Source organism: Nipponia nippon, unplaced genomic scaffold (assembly GCF_047370975.1).
Source record: "Nipponia nippon isolate SJK-2023a ecotype South Korea unplaced genomic scaffold, ASM4737097v1 scaffold_35, whole genome shotgun sequence".
Taxonomy (NCBI): domain Eukaryota; kingdom Metazoa; phylum Chordata; class Aves; order Pelecaniformes; family Threskiornithidae; genus Nipponia; species Nipponia nippon.
This window is the reverse complement of record NW_028262353.1, coordinates 916959-937445: the sequence shown is the minus strand read 5'-3', so window position 1 is coordinate 937445 and position 20487 is coordinate 916959. Positions and strand designations below refer to the sequence as shown.

The 20487-nt window shown below is 73.2% G+C and overlaps 2 protein-coding genes across 6 annotated transcripts; one reads left to right on the top strand and one right to left on the bottom strand.

Annotated features, from left to right (window-relative positions):
* Nucleotides 1-269: 269 nt before the first annotated feature.
* ADCY6 (adenylate cyclase 6) lies at nucleotides 270-11436 on the bottom strand. Its single transcript, XM_087771376.1, has 22 exons — nucleotides 11271-11436; nucleotides 9612-10446; nucleotides 7873-8022; nucleotides 7644-7765; nucleotides 7424-7535; nucleotides 7230-7357; nucleotides 6945-7103; nucleotides 6713-6854; nucleotides 6507-6635; nucleotides 5932-5957; nucleotides 5694-5841; nucleotides 5236-5333; nucleotides 5071-5158; nucleotides 4882-4998; nucleotides 4647-4805; nucleotides 3795-3970; nucleotides 3676-3705; nucleotides 3175-3304; nucleotides 2837-3100; nucleotides 2034-2238; nucleotides 954-1078; nucleotides 270-874 (listed from the first exon to the last, which is right to left on the bottom strand). Exons 2-22 carry the CDS (start codon nucleotides 10443-10445, stop codon nucleotides 746-748), a joined length of 3471 nt encoding a protein of 1156 aa, XP_087627502.1. The 5' UTR covers nucleotide 10446; nucleotides 11271-11436; the 3' UTR covers nucleotides 270-745.
* Nucleotides 11437-13900: 2464 nt separating this feature from the next.
* On the top strand, nucleotides 13901-20306 carry CACNB3 (calcium voltage-gated channel auxiliary subunit beta 3). Of its 5 annotated transcripts, XM_087771399.1 has the most exons (14): nucleotides 13901-14039; nucleotides 14176-14268; nucleotides 16898-17020; nucleotides 17105-17227; nucleotides 17304-17419; nucleotides 17485-17549; nucleotides 17644-17663; nucleotides 17856-17936; nucleotides 18148-18206; nucleotides 18283-18392; nucleotides 18482-18633; nucleotides 18709-18804; nucleotides 18905-19054; nucleotides 19165-20306. In XM_087771399.1, exons 1-14 carry the CDS (start codon nucleotides 13998-14000, stop codon nucleotides 19453-19455), a joined length of 1521 nt encoding a protein of 506 aa, XP_087627525.1. In that variant the 5' UTR covers nucleotides 13901-13997; the 3' UTR covers nucleotides 19456-20306. The 5 variants fall into 5 exon arrangements, with proteins under 5 accessions (XP_087627525.1, XP_087627524.1, XP_087627527.1 ...); XM_087771398.1 differs by having other exon boundaries at nucleotides 18482-18804; XM_087771402.1 differs by lacking the exons at nucleotides 13901-14039; nucleotides 14176-14268 and adding an exon at nucleotides 15800-15944.
* Nucleotides 20307-20487: the final 181 nt, after the last annotated feature.

Genomic DNA, 20487 nt, shown 5'->3' with positions numbered 1-20487 from the left:
GCCGCGGACTCCCGGCCACCGGCACCGGGCCCCCCCCCCCGCCCCCGGTGCCCCCCGCCCCGCCCCAGTCGCCAGGCCACAGCTCGTATCCAAAGTGAGTTTTATATATAATTTATCTGTACACACGAAGGACAAAGTACCTCAGGTCTGCGCTGGGGGGGGGTGGGGGGAGGGGGTGCCCCCCTCGGGCTGAGCCCCCTCCCCCCCCGCCCCAAACCCGCTTCAAAAAACAACCAAAAAAAAAAAAAAAGTCACTTCATTATTTTGTGTTTTTTTTGCATTTAAAAGGGGGGGGAGCTGCCCCCCCCCCCCTCCCCGCCAGCAGCCCCCCGGGAGGGAGCGGGACGCCCTGGCCGGGGAGGGCCGGGGCCCCGGGGGGGCCGCGAAGGTGCTTTGCCCGCGTCCCCCCCCCCGCAGGCGGCACTTCAGTTTGGCACAGGGAGGGGGCTGGGGACCCCCCCAAACCCCCCAGCCCCCCTCTTTGGCACGTGGGGGATTTCGGCAAAGGGGGGGGGGGGCTGCACCCCGACCCCCCCTCCGCAAACCCCCCCGGTGCGGGGCTGGGAACTGCCCCCCCCAACACCCCACCCCGGGGGGGGGGCACCCCCCCAGCCACCTCCCTTTTTCCTCTTTTATTTTTTTTTTTAAATATGTGGATTTGGGGATTTTTCCTTTTTTGTCTGACCCCGGTGCAGGCGGGGGGGCACCGGCCCGGGGCGGGGGGGACACCACAGGGTGCCCCCCCCTAACTCCCTCCAGGGCCGGCGTTGAGGAAGTAGGTGGTCATCTCCCCCTTGCCCTTGACCTTGACCAGCCCCCGGCACTCCAGCGCGTAGCCCTTGGCCGCCAGCACCTGGTACAGGTCCGTCGTCACCTGGTGGGGACGGGGACGTGGGGGTGAGGGGGGGGCTCGGGGGGGGGCCCTGTCCCCCCCTCCCCGCCCCCCGGCTGACCTGGATGCGGTCGGGGACGCCGGTGCTGTCCATGCGGCTGGAGACGTTGACGGTGTTGCCCCAGATGTCGTACTGGGGCTTGCGGGCCCCGATCACCCCCGCCACCACCGGCCCCATGTTCAGGCCTGGGGAAGGGGGGGGACACGCACGGGGACAGAGCGTCACCACCCCCCCACGGCCACCGGGGCGAGGGCACGGGGGGCGCGCGAGGGGCAAAGGGGGGGGTGGGCGAAGGGTTTGGGTGGGCAAAGGGGCGTGCAAGGGCACAGGGTGTGTAAAGGGGTGTGCGAAAGTGAAGGGGTGTGCAAAGGGGCACGCAAGGGCACAGGGTGTGTAAGGGGGCATGCGAAGGCGAAGGGGCATGTAAAGGGGCGTGCAAGGGTGAAGGCGCGTGCAAGATCAGCTTGCGCAAAGGGGTGTGCGAAGGCCGCCTGTGCAAAATGGAAGGCGCATGCAAAGGGTTTGCAAGTGCAAAGGCGTGTGAGGGCTGTGTGCGCAAAGGGGAAAGGGTGTGCAAGGGTTTGGGTGTGCAGAGGGGCGTGCAAGGGCTTGTACACAAAGTGGCCTGCAAAGGCCATGTGTGCAAAAAGGAAGGGGCGTGCAAAGGGTTTGCATGTGCGAAGGCGTGCACGATGGCCAAGAAGCGTGTAAAGGGGTGTATGAGGGCCTACGTGTGCAAGGGCTAAAGGGGTGTGCAACATCAGTATGTGCAAATGCGTGTGAGGGCTGTGTGTGCAAAAGGGAAAGGGTGTGCAAGGGTTTGGGTGTGCAGAGGGGCGTGCAAGGGCTTGTACACAAAGGTCTGCAAAGGGCATGCATGCAAAAGGGCAGGGGCGTGCAAGGCTTTGCCTGTGTAGAGGAGTGCACAGAGGCTGGGTGTGCAAGGGCGAAGGGGCGTGCAAAGGCCACGCGTGCAAGGTTACACCCCAGGGCCGCGTGCGCGAAAGGGACGAGGCGTGCGAGAGCCGGCAGAGGCGAAGCCGCCTGCAAGGGCCAGGTACGTGCGGAGCGGCTGCAGGTGCAGAGGGGCGTGCGAGGGGCGTGCGAGGGGCGTGCGAGGGGCGTGCGAGGGGCGCTCACCGATCTTCATCTGGAAGTTGTTGAAGGAGTGCTCGTTGATGTACTTCATCTGCTCCATCAGGTGCATGGCGTAGTCGGCCAGCGCCGCGATGTGGCTGCGGCCCTCCCGGTCGTAGGTGGAGGCATTCAGCCCCGAGGCCGCCATGTAGGTGCTGCCGATGGTCTTGATCTTCTCCAGCTGACGGTACTTCTGCTCGCTGATGATCTGGGGCGGCGATGGGGGGCAGCGTCACCCCCACCCCGCCTCTCCAGCGCCTCGCGCGCCCCAGCTCCTGCACCCCGTCCCTGCGTGCCCCACGCACGCTGCTCCGCGGCCTCTCCAGCACCGCCTGCACCCCATCTTCTTGCACCCTGTCCCTCTGCACCCCGCGCACGCTGCTCCACAACCTCTCTGGGGCCCCAGGCACCCCGTCCCCTTGCACCCCATCCCCTGGCTCCATGCACGCTGCTCCACAGCCTCTCCAGCACCGCCTGCACCCCATCCCCATGCACAGTGCTCAATGGCCTCTCCAGCACCCCACGCACCCCATCTTCCTGCACCCCACCCCTGTGCACCCCACGCATGCTGCTCCACAGCCTCTCCAGCACCTCCTGCACCCCATCTTCTTGCACCCTGTCCCTCTGCACCCCACGCACGCTGCTCCACAACCTCTCTGGGGCTCCATGCACCCCATCTTCTGCACCTCATCCCCTTGCACCCCATCCCACGGCTCCATGCACGCTGCTCCACGGCCTCTCCAGCACCCCACGCGCCCCATCCCCGTATACCCCACCCCATCGCGCCCCACTCCGCCCTCCGGCACCTCGTCAAAGTCGGCGATGATCTCATTGAGCAGCCGCAGGCACTCGACGCCCTCGTTGTTGGCCTCCAGCTCGACGTAGAACTCGGAGAAGTTGCTGATGGAGGCGAACATGACGGCCACGCACTCGCAGGACTGGTAGTAGAGCTCGTCGTTACGACGCTCCCGCGCCAGAAAATGCGCCGCCACGTCCTTGGGCAGGATGTTGTGCAGCAGCCGCCGGTTGTACGCCTGCAGCTCCTCCATCTCCTCCTTCTCGCCCGTCGCCTGCGTCGCACAGCGCCATGCGGGAGCCGCGCCAGGGCCCCGCGTCCGCCCCGGCCCCTCGCCCCTCCTCCTACCTGCAGCTTCCAGAGGAAGTCGAGGCGGGCGGTGGACTCGACCTGCTGCGCGTGCAGGTACAGCGCCAGCGCGAAGACGGCCAGGATGATGGGGGTGATGTACCGCAGGGCCACCTTCCCCTCCGCCGGGCTGCGGGCACCCCCCGCCCGCTGAGACGGGATGCCGGACGAGTCCGTGCCCACCCCAGGGACCCCAAGGCTGCACCCAGACCCCAAAGATGCACCCACCCCATAAAATGCACCCACCCCAGGGACCCCCTAAGATGCACCCAATCCCCCAGGGCTGCACCCACCCCAGGGACCCCAAGGCTGCACCCAGACCCCAAGGCTGCACCCACCCCATAAAATGCACCCACCCCAGGGACCCCAAAGATGCACCCACCCCAGGGACCCCAAAGCTGCACCCACCCTTGCAGCACAGACCCCCAAGGGACCCTCCTGCTGCTGCCCACCCTCAGCCCCCTATTCCCAGTTCCCCGCTGGTCCCAGTTCCCCGCTCACCATTCGCCTTGGGTCACATTGAAGGAGGGCCTGGGGGGAGAGGAGCCGGGCATTAGGGGGGGGGGGGACACGCGGCACCCAGGGTGGGGACCCCAGGGGGGGGGACCCCGGGCACTCACAGGGCGTTGGCCACCACCAGCAGGTCAGCGTTGTCAAAGAGGGTGGCCTGGGGCCCCTCCACCAGCACCAGGTAGGTGGCCTCGATGGCCACCATGAGCAGCAGCTTGCCGATGCTGCTGATGTGCAGGAAGACGGAGCAGGCCAGCAGGCTCAGCACCACGCTGTAGTTGAAGTACTGCGGGAGAGACGCCGCAGGGATGCGCCGGCACCCCGTGGGGACCCCCTGCCGGCACCCCACACCCACGGGGACCCCCTGCCAGCACTCTGCACGCTCAGGGGCTCTGTGCCAGCACCCATGGAGGACCTTGCACCCGTAGGGACCTATACCAGCACCCTGCATCTGTGGGACCCTGTGCCAGCACCCTGTACTCTTAGGGACACTGCACGGGAAGCACCCTGTACCCTTGGGGACCCCATGCCCAGCACCCTGGGGGACACCGTGCCTGCAGGGACCCCATGCCAGCACCCCGCATCCTCGGGGACCCCATGCCAGCACCCCAGGGGATACTGTGCCTGCAGGGACCCCATGCCAGCACCCTGTACCATCGGGGACCCAGTGCCAGCATCCCTGGGGATGCTGTGCCTGCAGGGACCCTGTGCCAGCACCCCGCATCCTCGGGGACCCTGCGCCTGCACCCATGCAGGACCTTGCATCCACAGGGACCTATGCCAGCACCCTGCATCTGTGGGGACCCCATTCCAGCACCCATGGGGACCCCCTGCATCTTGCATCCCCAGGCACCCTGTGCCAGCACCCAAGGAGGACCTTGGACTCACAGGGACCCGTGCTGGCACCCAAGCAGGACCCTGTCCCAGCGCCCTGCACCCGTGGGTGCCCCGCGGCCGCTCACCTCGGGGAAGTCGCAGACCAGCCCGTCGCGGTGGCAGGGGCCCGCGGGGGTCCCCAGGGAGAAATTGAGGGCCCGCAGCTGGCAGGGTCCCACGGCCTCGGGGGTGACGTTGAGCTCGCGGGCGGCGCAGTCCCGCAGGGCCACCCGGCTGCAGGCAAACTGGGAAGGAGGGAGGGGTGAGACGGTGCCCCCCGGCCCCCGCAGCCCCCGCACCCCCACGGCCCCGCGCCCCTACCATGTTGACAAAGGCGGCAATGAAGACGAGGAGGATGGTGAAGACCCCGATGATGGTGCTGTGGACGCGGGACTGGACGATCTTCCGGGAGAGCCGCTGCAGGGCGGCAGGGAAGAGCTGCGGGGGGAGAGGGACCTTGTCACGCACGACCGAGCCCCCCACACCCCCACCCGTTGGCCCTGTACTCACGGTGACGCAGGAGTAGACAGCGCAGACGAAGAGGATGGCAGCGAGGAGGATGAAGATGCCAACATAGACACCGAGCATCAGCGGGGAGCTGGGGAGAGAGGTGGCCATGAGCACTGGGGGGCCAGGGGGCCAGGGACCGGGGTTTTGGGGGGCCGTGGCACTCACTGGGGGAACACCATGATCTGGAGGCAGCAGATGAAGCAGAAGACGAGGAGGGTGCAGGCCACGTAGCCACCGAAGCGGTCGTCCACCTTCTTGGAGTACTGCGGGGAGGAGAGGGGTGAGCCGGGCTGGGTGGAGGGGACAGAGGGGACCCCGGGGGATGGAGGGGACAGAGGGGACCCCGGGGGGACGAGATGGAGAGGATGGAGGGGACCCCACAGATTAGGGGGGTCAGAGGTGACCCACGGCTGGGATGGAGAGGGTGGAGGTGACCACAGGGGCTGGGATGGAGGGGACCACGAGGCCAGGACAGAGAGGACCCAAGGGCTGGAGAGGATGGGATGAAGGGGGACAGAGAGGACCCCAGGGGCTGGAGGGGAGATGAGGGGGACAAAGGTGCTGATGGGGCCAGGACAGAGGGGACGGAGGGGACCGCAGGCCCAGGACGGAGGGACCCCCACCTTCTTTTCCAGCTCAGGTGTCTGGAAGGTGAGCAGGAACTTCTTGACATGGTCCTTGCGGAGCTGGTCGATGCTGCGGGCGTCGATGGCCCGGCTCAGGAACTCGTCCACCTCATCCTCAGGGTTGAGGGCCTCCTGGGCGCCGCGGCTGGGGGCAGGGGTGGGTCAGGGACCCCCGGCTCTGCCCCAGGGAGGGGCTGCTGTGACCCCCCGGGCACCCCAGCACGGGGACACTTACTTGTCCTTGCTGGAGTCATCGATGCCCTGGGGAGACACAAGGGAGGTGGGGGGTGTCAGAGACACTGGTGCGGATGGGGGGGACCCTCACAGATGGCAAGGACACGGGGCATCCCCCAGGGTCACCAAGGCCACCAAGGATGGGGGACAGAGTCCCACGGGTAACCAGGATGGGGGATCCCCAAGGGTTCCCCGAGCCTGGCAAGGACGGGGTGGGGGTCCGCAAAGGGAGGGTGGAGGGGTCTGAAGGGGGTCTGCCACCAGTGAGGATGGGGGACCCGAGGGTCCCCAAGGCCAGGGAGGACAGGGGGGATCCCCAAGAACTGCGGAGGATGGGGGGACACCTGGGGGGGCCCCCATGGGCTGGTGATGGTTGGGGGGATCCCTGAGGGCTGCTGAGGATGGGGGGACACCTGGGGGTTCCCCGAGGCCACGGGCTGTGGCAGGCAGGAGGAAGCAGGCGAGGGCTGCGGGCAGGGCTGGGGAAGCCCAACGGCAGCCGCGGAAAGGCGGCGAGCAGCCGATACCACCGCGGTGGGGGCCCCCATGCCCGACGCCCCCCCCGAGGCCGCTCACCATCTGCCGGAAGGCCTTGGAGTCCTTGGTGCGGGAGAAGGAGCGCTCGGGCACCCAGCGCGGCACCAGCCCCTCCATCGAGTTGGCGCGAGCCCGCTGCAGCTTGGCCAGGATGGCTTTCTCCTCTTTCTGCGGGGCGACGCGGCCGTGAGAGGGGCGGCCCCGGCTCCCCCCGCCGTGTCCGCCCCACGGGCCCCCCGACTCACGCGCTTCTGGCTGCAGCCGACGATGAGGAAGGTCTCGATGTTGTGCTCCTTGAGGTAGGCGTTGCGCTCGCCCCCGTGGCCTGGCTCCACCTCGTAGTCCCCGTTCAGGTACTGCAGCGTCGCCCAGGTGATGTGGATGCGCCTGGGGATGGGGGGGGGATGAAGGTGCTGAGCCCCCCTGCCCCGTGCCCTGCACCCCGGTCCCCAGCCCAGCCCCTCCATCCCGGCTCACCCGGCTTTGCCGCCCGCTTCCATGTGGTTGGCGAGCGTCACGTCGTTGGACCAGACGTCGAACTGCCACTTGCGCAGCCCCAGGACGCCGCAGTGCACCCGCCCGCTGTGGATGCCCACGCGCATGTTCACGTTCACCCCCGTCACCTCGCGCACCAGCCTGCGGACGGCACCGGCACCGCCGTGTCAGCCCAAGGCACCGCAACACCGCGTCCTGGGCCGGCGAGCAGCAGGGACGCGCCAGCACCGGGGACGGGCGCGATCCCCCATGCTCTGCCCTACTCACGAGATGGCCTCGATCATGTCGACCCCCATCTCCACGCAGCAGTGCGCGTGGTCCCCGCGCGCCTCCGGCAGCCCCGACACGCAGTAGTAGCAGTCCCCCAGGATCTTGATGCGCAGGCAGTGGTTCTCCTGGGGGGGGCGGGCAGGTCAGGGGGGCTCTGGGACCCCCCCCAGCCCCCCCGGCCCCCCACTCACCGCCGCCAGCTTGTCGAAGCGAGCGAAGAGCTCGTTGAGCGTCATCACCAGCTCCTGGGCCGTGCACTGCGAGGCCAGGCTGGTGAAGCCCTCGATGTCTGCGAAGAGGATGCTGCCGGGAGGAAGAACATGGGCTGGGGAGGGACCACGCAGCCCCCCCAGCCCCCCTCACCTGGTGACACCCCCCCAAACCTCCCCCACGCCCCCAGCCCCACGGTACCTGACGTTGTCATGCTTCTGGATGTAGATCTTGTGGAACATCATGTCCTCCTTCTTGGTGTTGATGTCCTCCTTCATCTCCATGGCCACGTGCTGGGGCAGCACCGAGAGCAGCAGGCGCTCCTGCACCCCAGCACCACCCCATTAGCGGGGGGCCGGGGCCCTGATGGACCCCCCAGCCCGGCGCGGGAGACCCCGCTGTCCCCGGGACCCCCGGGACCCCAGCCCACCTGCTGGCGGTTCTCGCGCTGGAGGTGCAGGCGCGCCTGGATGTAGCCACGGGTCTCCTGGAAGGCCTGGCGCTGCGACACCTCGGCCGGGTAGTGGGTGCAGACCCCCACCACGTTGGTGCAGAGGAAGATCAGGGCGTTGGCGCTGAGCTGGCGAGGGAGGTGGGCTCAGCACGGCCGCCTGGGAAACCCCGGCCCCACGGCAAGACCTGGCCAGCTCTGCCACCCTCCTCTGCACCCCAAAACCCCGGCTGCGGTACGGGGGGTGCTGTCAGGAGGAGCAGAGGGGCTGCAAGGAGGGACATGGGGACCCAAGGGAGGGGGATATGGGGATGCAGGGACCTGGGGACACTGGGGAGGGGGATGTGGGACATGGGAAACCAGGGTGGGGAGGGCTGCAGGGACCTGGGGACACAGGGGACCAGGGGGAGGGGGATGTGGGGCACATAGGGACATGGGAACCCAGGGCACAGGGGATGCAGGGACCTGGGGACACTGGGGAAGGGGATGTGGGACATGGGAAACCGGGGTGGGGAGGGCTGCAGGGACATGGGGACACAGGGGACCAGGGCAGGGTGAATGTGGGGGACCTGAGGAACCCAGTGCAGGGGGAGACACGAGGACCTGGGGGTGTAGGAAACCAGGGCAGGGGGGACCTGGGGACCCTGGGCACGGGGAATATGAGGACGCAGGGACCTGGGGCAGGGGGGACACGGGGACACAGCCAGGCCCCGCGGGCCCTCGGGAAGCGGAGGAAGCCGGGGGAGGGCCGGGAAGCGGAGATGGCTGCAGCGGGAGCGCTGTGGTTTCCCCCCTCCCCGTCCCCGTCCCCCGGGACCGGGGCCAAGGCTATTTATAGCGCTCCGGCGGGCTGGGAGCGGGGGCCACGCACCCACCCACCGTCCCCATCGCATCCCCCCGGCCAGGGGCCATGGCCCCATCGCCCCCCCCATGGGGGATAACCCCGCTCGGGGGGCTTCCCCTCCCGTGACCCTCCCAAGCCCCGCTGCCCTCAGCCCCCCGTCCGGCATCGCGTTCCTCGCCCTGCGCCCCGTGGGGACGGCACGTGGCCCCGGCCCCGGCCAGGCAGGGCGAGGGTGACGGGTGGCCCCACGCAAGGAGGGGGAGCACAGCAAGGCCCTGCCAGGGGCTGCGAACGCACGGCCCCAGGGATGAGGGGGACCCCCCGTGCCTCCCCGTGCATGCAGCACCCCACGGGGAGCACCCGCCACCCCAGGGGGGCGGGACAGGGGACACTGCCAGGGTCCCAGCCCCCCTGGGTGGCAGCCACCCCCCTGCCCTGGCCCTGTGTCCCCCCTCGGGGGTTTCCGCCGGCCCCACAACAGGGGCTTTGTGGGTGCCCCCCCCCGCCCCCAGCGCAGCCCACAATGGCGGGTCTGTGCGCAGCCCCGCCGGGACGAGGGGCCCCCTCGGCCCCCGCGCGGGGCTGCGGCAGCAGAGCAACCCCCGGCCACGCCGCAGGCAGCACCCACGGGCCCCTGGCATGGGGGACCCCCCCTGGGACCCCCTGCACCCCCGGGCAGCTGAGAGGCCCCTCCCGCATCCAGAATTTTCCACGTGCGGAAACACCAAGTGCAGAAAAGCCCAATTTTGCAGAGCGGGACTCGAGAAGCTGCCGGCGGGGACAGGGGGTCCCACCCGGGGCCTCCCCCACCCCACGCCGCAGGCAGGCAGGACCCCCTCGGCGCAGCCCCCCCGCGTCCCCCCCCCAGCCCTACCTGCTTCCAGAGGAAGGGGTCGGCGGCGTTGCGGTGCCAGGCGATGGCGAGGTGCAGGGCGGAGAGGAGGACGCCGGCCAGCACGGCCGCCCGCATCCGCACCGGCAGCAGCGTGTAGGTGATGTAGATGAAGAAGACGCTCCACCAGACGCCTTCGGCCGCGCTGCGGGGCGCGACGGCCACCGTCCCCAGCGCCTGCACCCCGGCCAGCAGCCCCAGCACCACGTAGCTCACCACCCACATGTAGTCCTGGGGGAAGGCGCTGCGGCTGCACAGCACCATCAAGAGCAAGAAAAGGGCCGTGGCGCTCGCCAACGCGGCGACCGCGGGCACGTGCGGGGTGCCGGGCAGGCAGTGGAAGAGCAGCATCACCCCGCAGACCAGCACCAGCACCCCCATCAGCACCGTCAGGCTGCTCTGGTTCATCTGGAAGAAGTAGCGCTGGTAAAGCCGCTCCAGTTTGGCCGACTGGAAGCGTTTGGAGCGGAAAACCTGGAGCAGCCGTCGCCAGCACTCGCCGGCCGACGGCCGCCCCCCACGGCCATCAGCCCCCTTCGGCCCCTTGGCTTCGCCGTCCTCCAAGCCCAGGTCCACCGATTTGAGTCCCAGGTCGCCCGCGGGCCCCTTCTTGCCGTAGTGGTCCTCCTGCCAGGTGCAGCGCAGCCCCCGGGGGGGCCCCCCGCCCCGCTCCATCTCAGGGTCCTGCAGGCAGCTCATGTAGCGGGGGCCGCAGAGGGCGGCGCGGGGACGGGGGCCCTTCTTGCCGTTGCGCTCCCCCCATGCCGTCTTCCGCTCGTCCACCTTGGGCACCAGGATGCCGCTGAACCACGACATGCTGCGGGCGCCGGGAGGGGATCAGCGCTCGGTCCCCCACCCCGACGCCCCGAGAGGCACCCCGGTGCCCATGGGGGGGCAAGGCAGCGTTTTTCCCCCTGGCAGGGACAGGCAGCGCGGGCAGGGAAGGGCCCTGCTGTCCCAGCCCGGGGGATGCGGACCCCAAGCCCCAGCTCTCCCGCCAGCCCCACGGCCCCCGCGGGAACAGCCGGTGCCCGGTGTTCCGGTGCCCGGTGTTTGGCCCTGCCGCGGCCGCCCCGAGCCCGTCCTCCCCGGCGCAGCGACCTGCGGCAAAGCTGGAACCGTCCCGGCCCTGTTTATCTTGAACGGCGGCCAACGGGCTGCACCGGGCACGGCGGCCCCGGGGCACCGGAGACCGGAGGGGACGTGGCAGCCGGTCCCAGCCCCGGGCGAGCGGCGGTGGGGAACGGCCGCCCGGGCAGGGCCGGCCCCGGCGGCGGCCGCCTCCCTGCCTGTACGCCTGCCTGCCCGCCTGCCTGCTCCGGGCACGGCCCGCGGGGAGCCCCGCCGAGCCCGGCCCGTTCACCCCGGACCCGCCAGCGCCCTCCCGCCACCGCCCCGGCAGCTCCCGCCGCCCCGGGCACCGAGCAGCTCCCCAGGCACCGCGCAGCCCCCCCGGGGCCGCCCCGCTCCCGCCGCCCCGGGGCCCAGCCCGCTCCCCGTCCCGTCGTCCCCCCCCCCCCCCCGCCCCGCTGCACCGGGCCCCGCGCAGCGCAGCTCCCCGCTCCCGCTCCCGGTCCCCGCCGCCGCCCCAGCCCCCCGCCGGTGCGTCCGGCCGCCTCCGCTCCGCTCCGCTCCGCTCACCTCCGCCTCCGGCGCCGCCGCCCGCGGGGCCCCGCGCCCCGGCACGGCCCCGCCGCCGCTCGCTCCTACACGGCGGCCGCGCTGCGCCCCCGCCGCCGCATCCCGCGCCCAGGCCGGACCCCCGGTGGCGGCCCCGGTGGCGGTGGCGGTGGCGGCCCCGGTCGCGGCCCCGGCCCCGGCCCCGGCCCGCCCCGGCCGGTGCCCGCCCCCCCCCCCCCGCCCGGATCCGCTCCCGGGCGCTCCCGGCCGGCGGCCTTAAAGGTGCAGCGGCGGCGGCGGCGGCCCGGTGCGGCCCGGTGCGGCGGGGGAGGCGCGGGCGGCGCGCGGGGGCGGCGGGCGCGCGGGCGCGGGCGGACCGGTACCCCCGGGGCTGCGCACACACGCGCACACACGCGCACACACGCGCACCGCCGCGCCGCACCGACATGGCGGGGACAACGGGGACACGCGCGGCCCCGCGCACCCCCCCCCCCGAGGGTGCTCCTTGCACGCGCGCCCCAGTGCCCCCCCCCGCACGCCCACCCCGCACGCGCGCCCCCTTGCACACGCGTGCGGCCCTCTTGCACGCGCACACGTACACCCCTCTGCGTGTGGGTGGGTGCACGCGCACGCATCCCCTGCACACGCACCTACACCCCCTCAGGCACCCCCGGCATGCACACGCGCACGCACCCCCTTGCACACATACACACACGTTTTGCACGCCCGCACGCGTGCATGCACACCCTTGCACGTGCACACACACGCACACATACGTTTTGCACACATCCCCTTGCACACACACCCCTCCCTCGCACACCCTGCCTCGCACACACACCCCCCTTGCACACACATCCCTCCCTCGCACCCCCCCCTGCACACACGTACCCCCTTGCCCACACCCCCTTGCACATGCACACCCCTTGCACAAACTCCTTTGCACGCAAGCCCTTTGCACACACACACCCCTTGCACACACCCCGTCTTGCACGCACACCCCTTGCACACAGCCCCCTTGCATGCACCCACCGTCTTGCACACACACACCCTTGCACACAGCCCCCTTGCACGCACCCACCCCCTTGCACACACCCCCTCTTGCACACACACCCCTTGCACACAGCCCCCTTGCACGCACCCACCCCCTTGCACACACCGCCTCTTGCACACACACCCCTTGCATGCACCCCCCTTGCACCCACCCCCTTGCACACACCCCCCTTGCACACACACCCCTTGCATGCACCCCCTTGCACACAGCCCCCTTGCACGCACCCCCCCTTGCACGCATATACCCTTGCACACACACACCCCTTTTGCACGCCCCCGTGCCCAGGCGCGCGCAGGGCACCCCCACGAGTGTGCGTGGGTCGGGCCGGGCCCCCCCGCAGCAGCCGGGCCCCGGGGAGCGCTGATTAATCATTAATTAGCAGCCGCCGGCGGCGGGCCCGTGTCCCCGCGGCCCCACGCGGAAGTCCCGCCACGGGGGGCACCGGAGCCCGAGGGGGGGGGCAGCTCGGGGGACCGGGGGGGACCGGGGGGGGACCGGGGGGTCCCAGCGCGGGGCGGCGGCACCCGACAGCGCGGGGATGGGCGCTGGGGCTCTGCCTGCGCCTGGCCCTGCCCCGGGCCGGATCCTGACCGCGCTGGGGACCCCTGGGACGGGTCCTGGCCCCGCTGGGGAGCCCTGGGGTGGATCCTGACCGCGCTGGGGACCCCTGGGACGGGTCCTGGCCCCGCTGGGGAGCCCTGGGGAGCCCTGGGGTGGATCCCGGCCCTGCCCTGGGCCGGATCCTGGCCCCGCTGGGGATCCCTGGGATGGGTCCTGGCCCTGCCGGGGGTCCCTGGGCCAGATCCTGGCCCTGCCGGGGATCCCTGGGGATCCCTGGGCCAGATCCTAACCCTGCTGGGGAGCCCTGGGCCAGGTCCTGGCCATGCTGAGGATCCCTTGGACGGATCCTGGCCCTGCTGGGGACCCCTGGGACGGGTCCTGGCCCCGCTGGGGAGCCCTGGGGATCCCTGGGGTGGATCCTGACCCTGCCGGGGAGCCCTGGGCCAGGTCCTGGCCATGCTGGGGAGCCCTGGGACGGATCCTGGCCCTGCCGGGGCTCCCCGGGCCCGATCCCGCCGCCCCGCTCCCCGGGGCCGCCGCAGCCCCCGCCCGTCGCCCCGGCCGGTGAGGCGATGCCGCAGCACCACGGCGCTGGGCCGGATCCGGCCGCCCCCGCGGGCACGGCGGGGCCACGGGGCGTGGGGCGAGTGCGCGGGGGGGCTGCGACCCGTCACGGCCCCGCCTGCCCCACGCGGGGCATATGGGGGCCGTTACCCGGGGGGGGGGCCGTTACCCCCGGGGGGGGCAGATACCCCCGGGCGGGGGGGCACGGCGGCCGCTGGCCCCGTCCCGGTGGGATGCGGGCGGCGGGGCTCCCGCGTCCCCGAACACGCGTGGGCACGGCGGCGGCCCCGGGGCTCCTCTTTCCCGGTGCAGCACGGCGGGTTGCGGGGGGGGATCTCCCCCGGTGCCCCCCGGTGGCCGCCCGGCTGCGGGGGCGCGGGCCGGACGCCACGGGGATGGGCGCGGGGGCGGGCAGGCGGGGGCGGGGACGGCCGGGACGCCCCGGCGGCCCCGTGTGATGCGGAGCGCGGCAGTGGCGGCGGCGGCGGCGCGGCCCTTCCCGGCGGAGCGCCGCGGTCCGGTGCGGGGCGGCCCCGCCGGGATCCCGGGGGCTCCGGTGGGTGCCGCCGGGAATGTCCGCCCCGGCGCAGCCCGCCGCTCCCGGCTCCTTCCAGGTGAGCGGGCCGGAGCCCTCCCGGCCGCCGCGGGCCCGGTGCGGCCCGGGTCGGTTCGTTCCTACCCGCAGCGGCGGGGCCGCGCCGCCCGGGGCCGCCCGGTGCTGACCGGCCGCCCCCGCCGCTCCCCCCGCAGAGCCCCCGGAGGCTCCCGAAGCGCAAGAGCCGCTTCAAGCGCTCGGACGGCAGCACCTCGTCCGACACCACCTCCAGCATCCTCCGCAGGCAGGTGAGCGGGCCGGCCCCGGCCCCGGCCCCGGCCCCGGCCCCGGCCCCGGCCCCGGCCCCGGCCCCGGGGCGGGGCAGCCCCGCCGGCCCCGGCCCCCCCGCCGCCGTTCGCTCCCGGGGGCAGCGGCGCTGCGGCTCCGCATTAAGGCACCGACCGGGGCGGGGGGGAGCGGCCGAGCTCCCCCGCCCCATCCCCAGCACCGGGGGGATCCGGGCGGCCGCCCCCGCCCCGCCGCTCCCCCGGGACCGGGGTTGGGCGCCGGCACCGGGCGCCGGTAGCATCGCAACAGCCGCTCCCCGCGGCTAAAAATAGCGAGTGCTGCGTCAGGGCCGGGCCGGCCGCCGGGCACCGGCACTGCGGCGCGGGGGGGCGGCCCCGGGGAAACTGAGGCACCGGAGGGGGAACGGGGCGGGCGGGGGGCCGCTGTGCCGCCCCGCCCGCTCCATCGGCCGGCACCGGGCCGCCCCCCCGCGCTGCCCCGGGACGGGGGGGGGGGGCATGGACCCCCCCGCGCCGCCCCCCGCCCGCCCGCTCCGGTTTACCCCGGCCCGGCCCGTGGCGGGGGAGCGAGCACCGGGGCGGCCCCGGGGAGGGCGGGGGGGGGGGCGGTAGGGGCGGCCCTGGGGGGCGCAGAGCGGCCCGAGCATCCCGTTTCCCTCCCGGGGTGGCACCGGCACCCCCGGTACCCCCCGGTACCCCCCGGCACCCCCGGGGACCCCCCGCCCCGGCCCCGCTCCCGGCGCGGCCCCTTCAGCACCTCGGAGAGGGCCCGGCCCGGCCCCGCCGCGCTGCCCGGTACCGGGGCCGGTGCCCGGTGCCCGGTGCTCGGTGCCCGGTGCCGGTACCCGCGGCCGGTCCCGCCGCTGCCCGGAGCCCCCGCCCCGCCGAGCGCTGCCCCGCGGCCCCTGGTCAGGCCCCGAGCCGTCCCGGGCCGGTCCCTCCGGTGCCCGTCCCGCTGCGCGGTAACGGGGCGGGCCGGGCCGGTCCCCCGGGGCCCGCCGCTGCCCCCCTCCTCGGGGGCGGGGGGGGCGCGGCGGGGGGGCGGGAGCGGCTCCGGCCCCGCCGCAGGGCTCGCCCTGCAGACGGGGCTGCTACCGGCTCGGGGCAGGACGGGGGCCGCCGCACCGGAGCATGGAGGTACCCACGGGGACCCCCCCGCCGCCGCCCCGGGACCCCCGGCCGCGGGCTCCGGGGGGCGGCACGGCCCCTCCGCCGCCGCCCCGGGACCCCCCCTCCCCCTTCTTTTCGCAAACTCCCCCCCGCCTCCCCCGGGAGCTGCCCCGGGGCCCCGTCCCGGTGCACCGCACCGGCGCCGCTCGGGCCCCCCGGCTGCCAGCGCAGCCCCCCCCGGGGGTCCCACCGGAGGGGGACCGGGGCCCCCCGCCAGCCCCGGGGAGGGGGAAGCGGGACCCCCAACCCCCCCCCCCCCCCCGGGCTGAGCCGGCGGGGGCGGCTCCGTGCGCCCCGGGGGAGCGGCGGGAGGCGGGGGCGGGGAGGGGCGGGGAGGGGCGGCGGCGGCGCGGCGGAGCGGGCAGGGCCAGCCGGAGCCCGAGCCGCAGCCGGAACCGGAGCCGGTACCGGGGCCGTGGGCGGGCGGGGGGGGCGCGGGCGGCTCGGCTCGGCTCGCCCCGTCTATGTCGTTTTCTGACTCCAGCGCTACCTTCCTGCTCAACGAGGTACCGGCCCCGGTACCGGGGGGGCCGTGCCCGGGGGTGGGGGCTGCGCCCGGGGGGGGGGGTTGGCCGTGCCCGGTGCGGGGGGTCGTGCCCGCTGCGGGGGGGCTCTGCCGCCCCCCGGCCCTTTGTTCCCCGCCGCCGGTCTCGCCCCCCCCCCACCCCGGGCAGATGCCACCGGGACCGGGCGGGGGGGGGGGCCCCCGGGGGGTGCATGGGGGGGTCGTGCTGGGGGGGGGGGGCGCTGGGGACGCGGTACTGGGGGGCCGGGCTGGGGATGCTGGGGGGGGAAGATGCTCGGTGGGGGGCGGTGACGATGCTGGGGGCCGTGCCGGGGAGGCCATGTTGGGGGGGCCATGCTGGGGAACCATATTGCCTGCCCTGGGGTGGGGGGGCCCAGGACCCCCCCCCCCGCTGTGGGCGAGGTGGGGGGGCCCCGTGTGCGGGGGGGCCGGTGCTGGGCAGCGGCGCTGAGCGCAGCCCGGCGGGGCCCGGGGGCCTCGGGGGGGCCGGGGGGGCTCAGCCACATCCAGGGACCTATAAATATTTCACCGCAGCTTCTGCGCCTGTTCCGGGCGCAGCAGGCGACGGGTAATTACCGGGGGGGAGCCGGGGGGGCTGCGCCGAGCACCCGCCGGGCACCCCAGGGTGGGGGCGGCCGCGGCAGGCCCACATCGCCGGGGGGACGGGGACCCCTGGCCCCAGCCCGGCCCTCCCCGGCGCCGCGGGGGTCTCCCCCCACGGCTCCCCCCAGGGCGCGGGGGGCTGCACCCCAGGGCAGCCGTGCCGGGCGATGCCACCCGTGTTTGCTCGGTTCGATGCCACCGTGGACGCCCCAAGGCCAGAAGGGGCTGGGGGTCAGCGGGGTCCCCTCCCCGGGCCGGCAGCGCCCCAGGGCGAGGTCCCCCTTTGCGGGGGTCCCCGCAGCCCCCCGGCACTCAGCCCCGTCCCCCCAGGGCTCGGCAGACTCCTACACCAGCCGCCCGTCCCTGGACTCCGACGTGTCCCTGGACGAGGACCGCGAGGGCGCCCGGCGCGAGGTGGAGAGCCAGGCCCAGCAGCAGCTCGAGAGGGCCAAGGTAGCGGGGGGGGGGACACCCAGGGCACGGCCCCGGGGGCGCTGGCGGGGCCCGGGGGTGCTGACCCCCCCCCGCCATCCCCAGCACAAGCCGGTCGCCTTTGCCGTCCGCACCAATGTCAGCTACTGCGGGGCGCTGGATGAGGAGTGCCCGGTGCAGGGAGCCGCCATCAACTTCGAAGCCAAAGATTTCCTGCACATCAAGGAGGTGAGTTGGGGTGCTGGGGGGGGAGCGGGGCCAGGGACCCCCTCCCCGGCCTCACCCCTGCCCTGCGCTCGCCCAGAAATACAGCAATGACTGGTGGATCGGGCGCCTAGTGAAGGAGGGGGGGGACATCGCCTTCATCCCCAGCCCCCAGCGCCTGGAAGCCATGAGGCTCAAGCAGGAGCAGAAAGCCAGGTAAGGAGCGGAGCCCCCCGAACGCCCGGACCCCCAAACGCTCGCTCACCCCCCTCCTCCCCCAGGAGAGCTGGCAACGCCTCAGGCCTCGGCGACAGCGGGAACCGGCGATCGCCTCCCCCCTCCTTAGGTAAGGGCAGGTCCCGGTCCGGGGGTCCCGGGGGGGTCCCAGGGGGTCCCCCTTTGCTCTCACCAACCTCTGTCTCTTCTCTCCTCTCCCCAAGCCAAGCAGAAGCAGAAGCAGGTGAGTCCCCGGGGCAGGGCCGTGCCCCGGGCAGGGGGAGATGGGGAGGGGGCTGCAGGCAGGGTCTCTGCCCCCGGTTATGGGGCTGGGGGGCTCCAGGGTGGCGGGGTTCACTGGAATAGGCTCGTTGACCCCTTTCTCCCCGGGGGTGGGAGCGCAGGGCGCTGAGGTGTCCCCGTGTCCCCCCTGCAGACACAGCACATCCCGCCCTACGACGTGGTCCCCTCCATGCGGCCCGTGGTGCTGGTGGGGCCCTCGCTGAAAGGATACGAGGTACGGGGGGACCGGGGGGCGGGGGGCCCCGCTGGGCCCCCGCGGTGGTGGCCTGCGCCCCTTGTCCCCTCCCTGCCCGTCCCGTGCCGGCGGCGGGCAGATGGCGGGGCCGAGGGCTGCTGGCAGGGCGCCGGGCGGCTGCCACCTCCCTGCCGGTGCCATCTGCCGCCGGCTCACCGCGGGCTCACCGCGCTGGCGGCCCTGCCGGCAGGTCACCGACATGATGCAGAAAGCCCTCTTCGACTTCCTCAAGCACAGATTCGATGGCAGGTGAGCCCCCCCCCCCAGGCCCCCCCCACGGCCCGGGGGGCACCCAGGTCCCCACCGCCGCCCCTCTGCCCCCCAGGATCTCCATCACCCACATCACGGCTGACCTCTCCCTGGCCAAGCGCTCCATCCTCAACAACCTGGGCAAGCAGGCCATCCTGGAGCGCTCCACCACCCGCTCCAGCATCGGTGAGGGGCCAGGCTCGCCCCGGGGTGCGGGGACCCCCCCAGGGGCCAGCCCAGCCCGACACCCCCCCCCCTTTCTGCCCCCACCCCAGCCGAGGTGCAGAGCGAGATCGAGCGCATCTTCGAGCTGGCCAAGTCCCTGCAGCTGGTGGTGCTGGACGCCGACACCATCAACCACCCGGCCCAGCTGGCCAAGACCTCGCTGGCGCCCATCATCGTCTACGTCAAGGTGTCCTCGCCCAAGGTGGGGGGTGACTGCGGTTCTGGGGGGGTCCCGGCAGCCCCCCGCCGTGCCGTCACCCTCCTCTCCCCTCCCCAGGTCCTGCAGCGGCTCATCAAGTCCCGCGGCAAGTCCCAGGTGAAGCACCTCAACGTGCAGATGATGGCGGCCGACAAGCTGGTGCAGTGTCCCCCGGTGAGCCCCCAGCTCCCCCCGCCCCGGGGGGTCCCCCCCACCCCGGGGATGCCCAGGGGGGTCCCCGAGCCACCCCTGACCCCTCTCGTCCACCCCCCAGGAGCTCTTCGACGTGATCCTGGATGAGAACCAGCTGGAGGACGCCTGCGAGCACCTGGCCGAGTACCTGGAGGTGTACTGGCGTGCCACGCACCACCCGCCGCACGCCCCCCACGCCGTGCCCTCGCCCACCGGCCTCCCGGGCCTGCAGGTACCCCCGCAGCCCCCCTCCCTGCTCGCGGCCGGTGCAGGGGTGCACGGACCGGGGGGGGGGGGACGCAGCCCCCCGCGCCGTCCCCGCAGCCCCGTCCCTGCCCGCAGAGCCAGCAGCTGCTGGGGGAGCGGGGGGAGCACTCGCCGCTGGAGCACGACAGCCTGATGCCGTCGGACGAGGCGGGGGAGACCTCGCCCCAGCCCTGGGGGGCCGCGTCCCAGCGCAGCTCCCGGCACCTGGAGGAAGAGGAGTACGCGGACCCCTACCCCGACCTCTACCAGCCCCACCGGCACCACAACAGCGGGCTGCAGGGCCCCGGCGCGCCGGAGCGCCAAACCGAGCGCAACCACGACAGGAACTGGCAGCGCAGCCGGCCCTGGGCCAAGGACAGCTATTAGGGGCGGGGAGGGGGGGGCACGGCTGGGCACCGGCCCCCTCCCCACCCCGGGCGCTCCCCACCTCGCCCCAGCCCCGCGCTGGGGGTGCTCAGACAATCTCCCTCTCTCGGGGAACTCCTCCGCACCGGCAGCTTCCTCGCGCCCGGCCCCCCGGGCACGTCTTCAGCCATAAGCACAGGGCGGGGGGCCGGCGGCCAGGATGCCCCAGGACCCCCCCCCAGCTCCTGGGGACCTGGGTGCAGCCACATGCCTTCTCCCTGCCTCAGTTTCCCCGCCTGGCCCCTGCATCGAAGGCTCATTCCCATAAACAGGGGGCGCCTCCCCCCAAAAGACCAGGTAATGGGGGGGGGGGGGGGCAGCTTTAGCAGCGTCTCCCATCCCGCACAGACCCGAGGAAGAAGGGGAAGGTACCCGCTCCCCCCCCCGGGCACGGCCTGCCCCCTCCCCTGCCCCTGCATGGGACCCCCGGGAGGAGGGGGCCACACCAGTCGCTTTGCTCTGCACCCATTTCTCCCCACCCCGGTCGCCGCAGCCAAACCCCCGCCCCGGGGCCGGAGGGGGGCGGCCGGAGCCTGCGCGGGGTGGGGGGGCCGCGCCACGCCTGCACTCGCTGCCCCGTCCCCGCTGCCCCCTCCCCACGTAGCCATCACCGCACAGTCCTGTAAATACGGCACCCGCTGCCCTCGGCGGAGGGTCCCGGCGCTGGGCCGAGCACCCCCGGGGCCCTGGGCAGGGAGCCGGCCCGAGCCGGCGGGGGGGAGACGGCTGGGGGCCACAGATTTGTTATAATTTCTTTTGTAGAAAGCACTGATTTCCCTGTAACCGGTTTCAGAAACACAAGAGTGCTCGGAGGCGCCGGTGTCTGTGTCTGTGGGGGGACAGGGGACGCCCCGGCACGGGGACGTTGGGCTTGGGGGGGGGGGAAGGGCCCAATGCTGGTGGGTACTGAGCACCCAAAGGCCGTCCCGTTAGGGCACTGCTGGCTCCCAGCACCTCTGCGAGCACCGGAGGGCGCGGGGGAGATGGCACCCA

What these genes read in the sequence shown, in the direction of transcription:
- CACNB3 (XM_087771398.1), top strand. Translation starts at nt 13,998, where the DNA reads ATGTCCGCCCCGGCGCAGCCCGCCGCTCCCGGCTCCTTCCAG. An exon ending in ATCGCCTCCCCCCTCCTTAG is followed by an intron (nt 17,550 to 17,643) that starts GTAAGGGCAGGT and finishes CCTCTCCCCAAG; the next exon opens with CCAAGCAGAAGCAGAAGCAG. An exon ending in CCGGCCTCCCGGGCCTGCAG is followed by an intron (nt 19,055 to 19,164) that starts GTACCCCCGCAG and finishes CCCTGCCCGCAG; the next exon opens with AGCCAGCAGCTGCTGGGGGA.
- ADCY6 (XM_087771376.1), bottom strand. Translation starts at nt 10,445, where the DNA reads ATGTCGTGGTTCAGCGGCATCCTGGTGCCCAAGGTGGACGAGCGGAAG. An exon ending in GACATGATCGAGGCCATCTC is followed by an intron (nt 7,104 to 7,229) that starts GTGAGTAGGGCA and finishes TGCCGTCCGCAG; the next exon opens with GCTGGTGCGCGAGGTGACGG. An exon ending in TCGGCTGCAGCCAGAAGCGC is followed by an intron (nt 6,636 to 6,712) that starts GTGAGTCGGGGG and finishes GTCGCCCCGCAG; the next exon opens with AAAGAGGAGAAAGCCATCCT.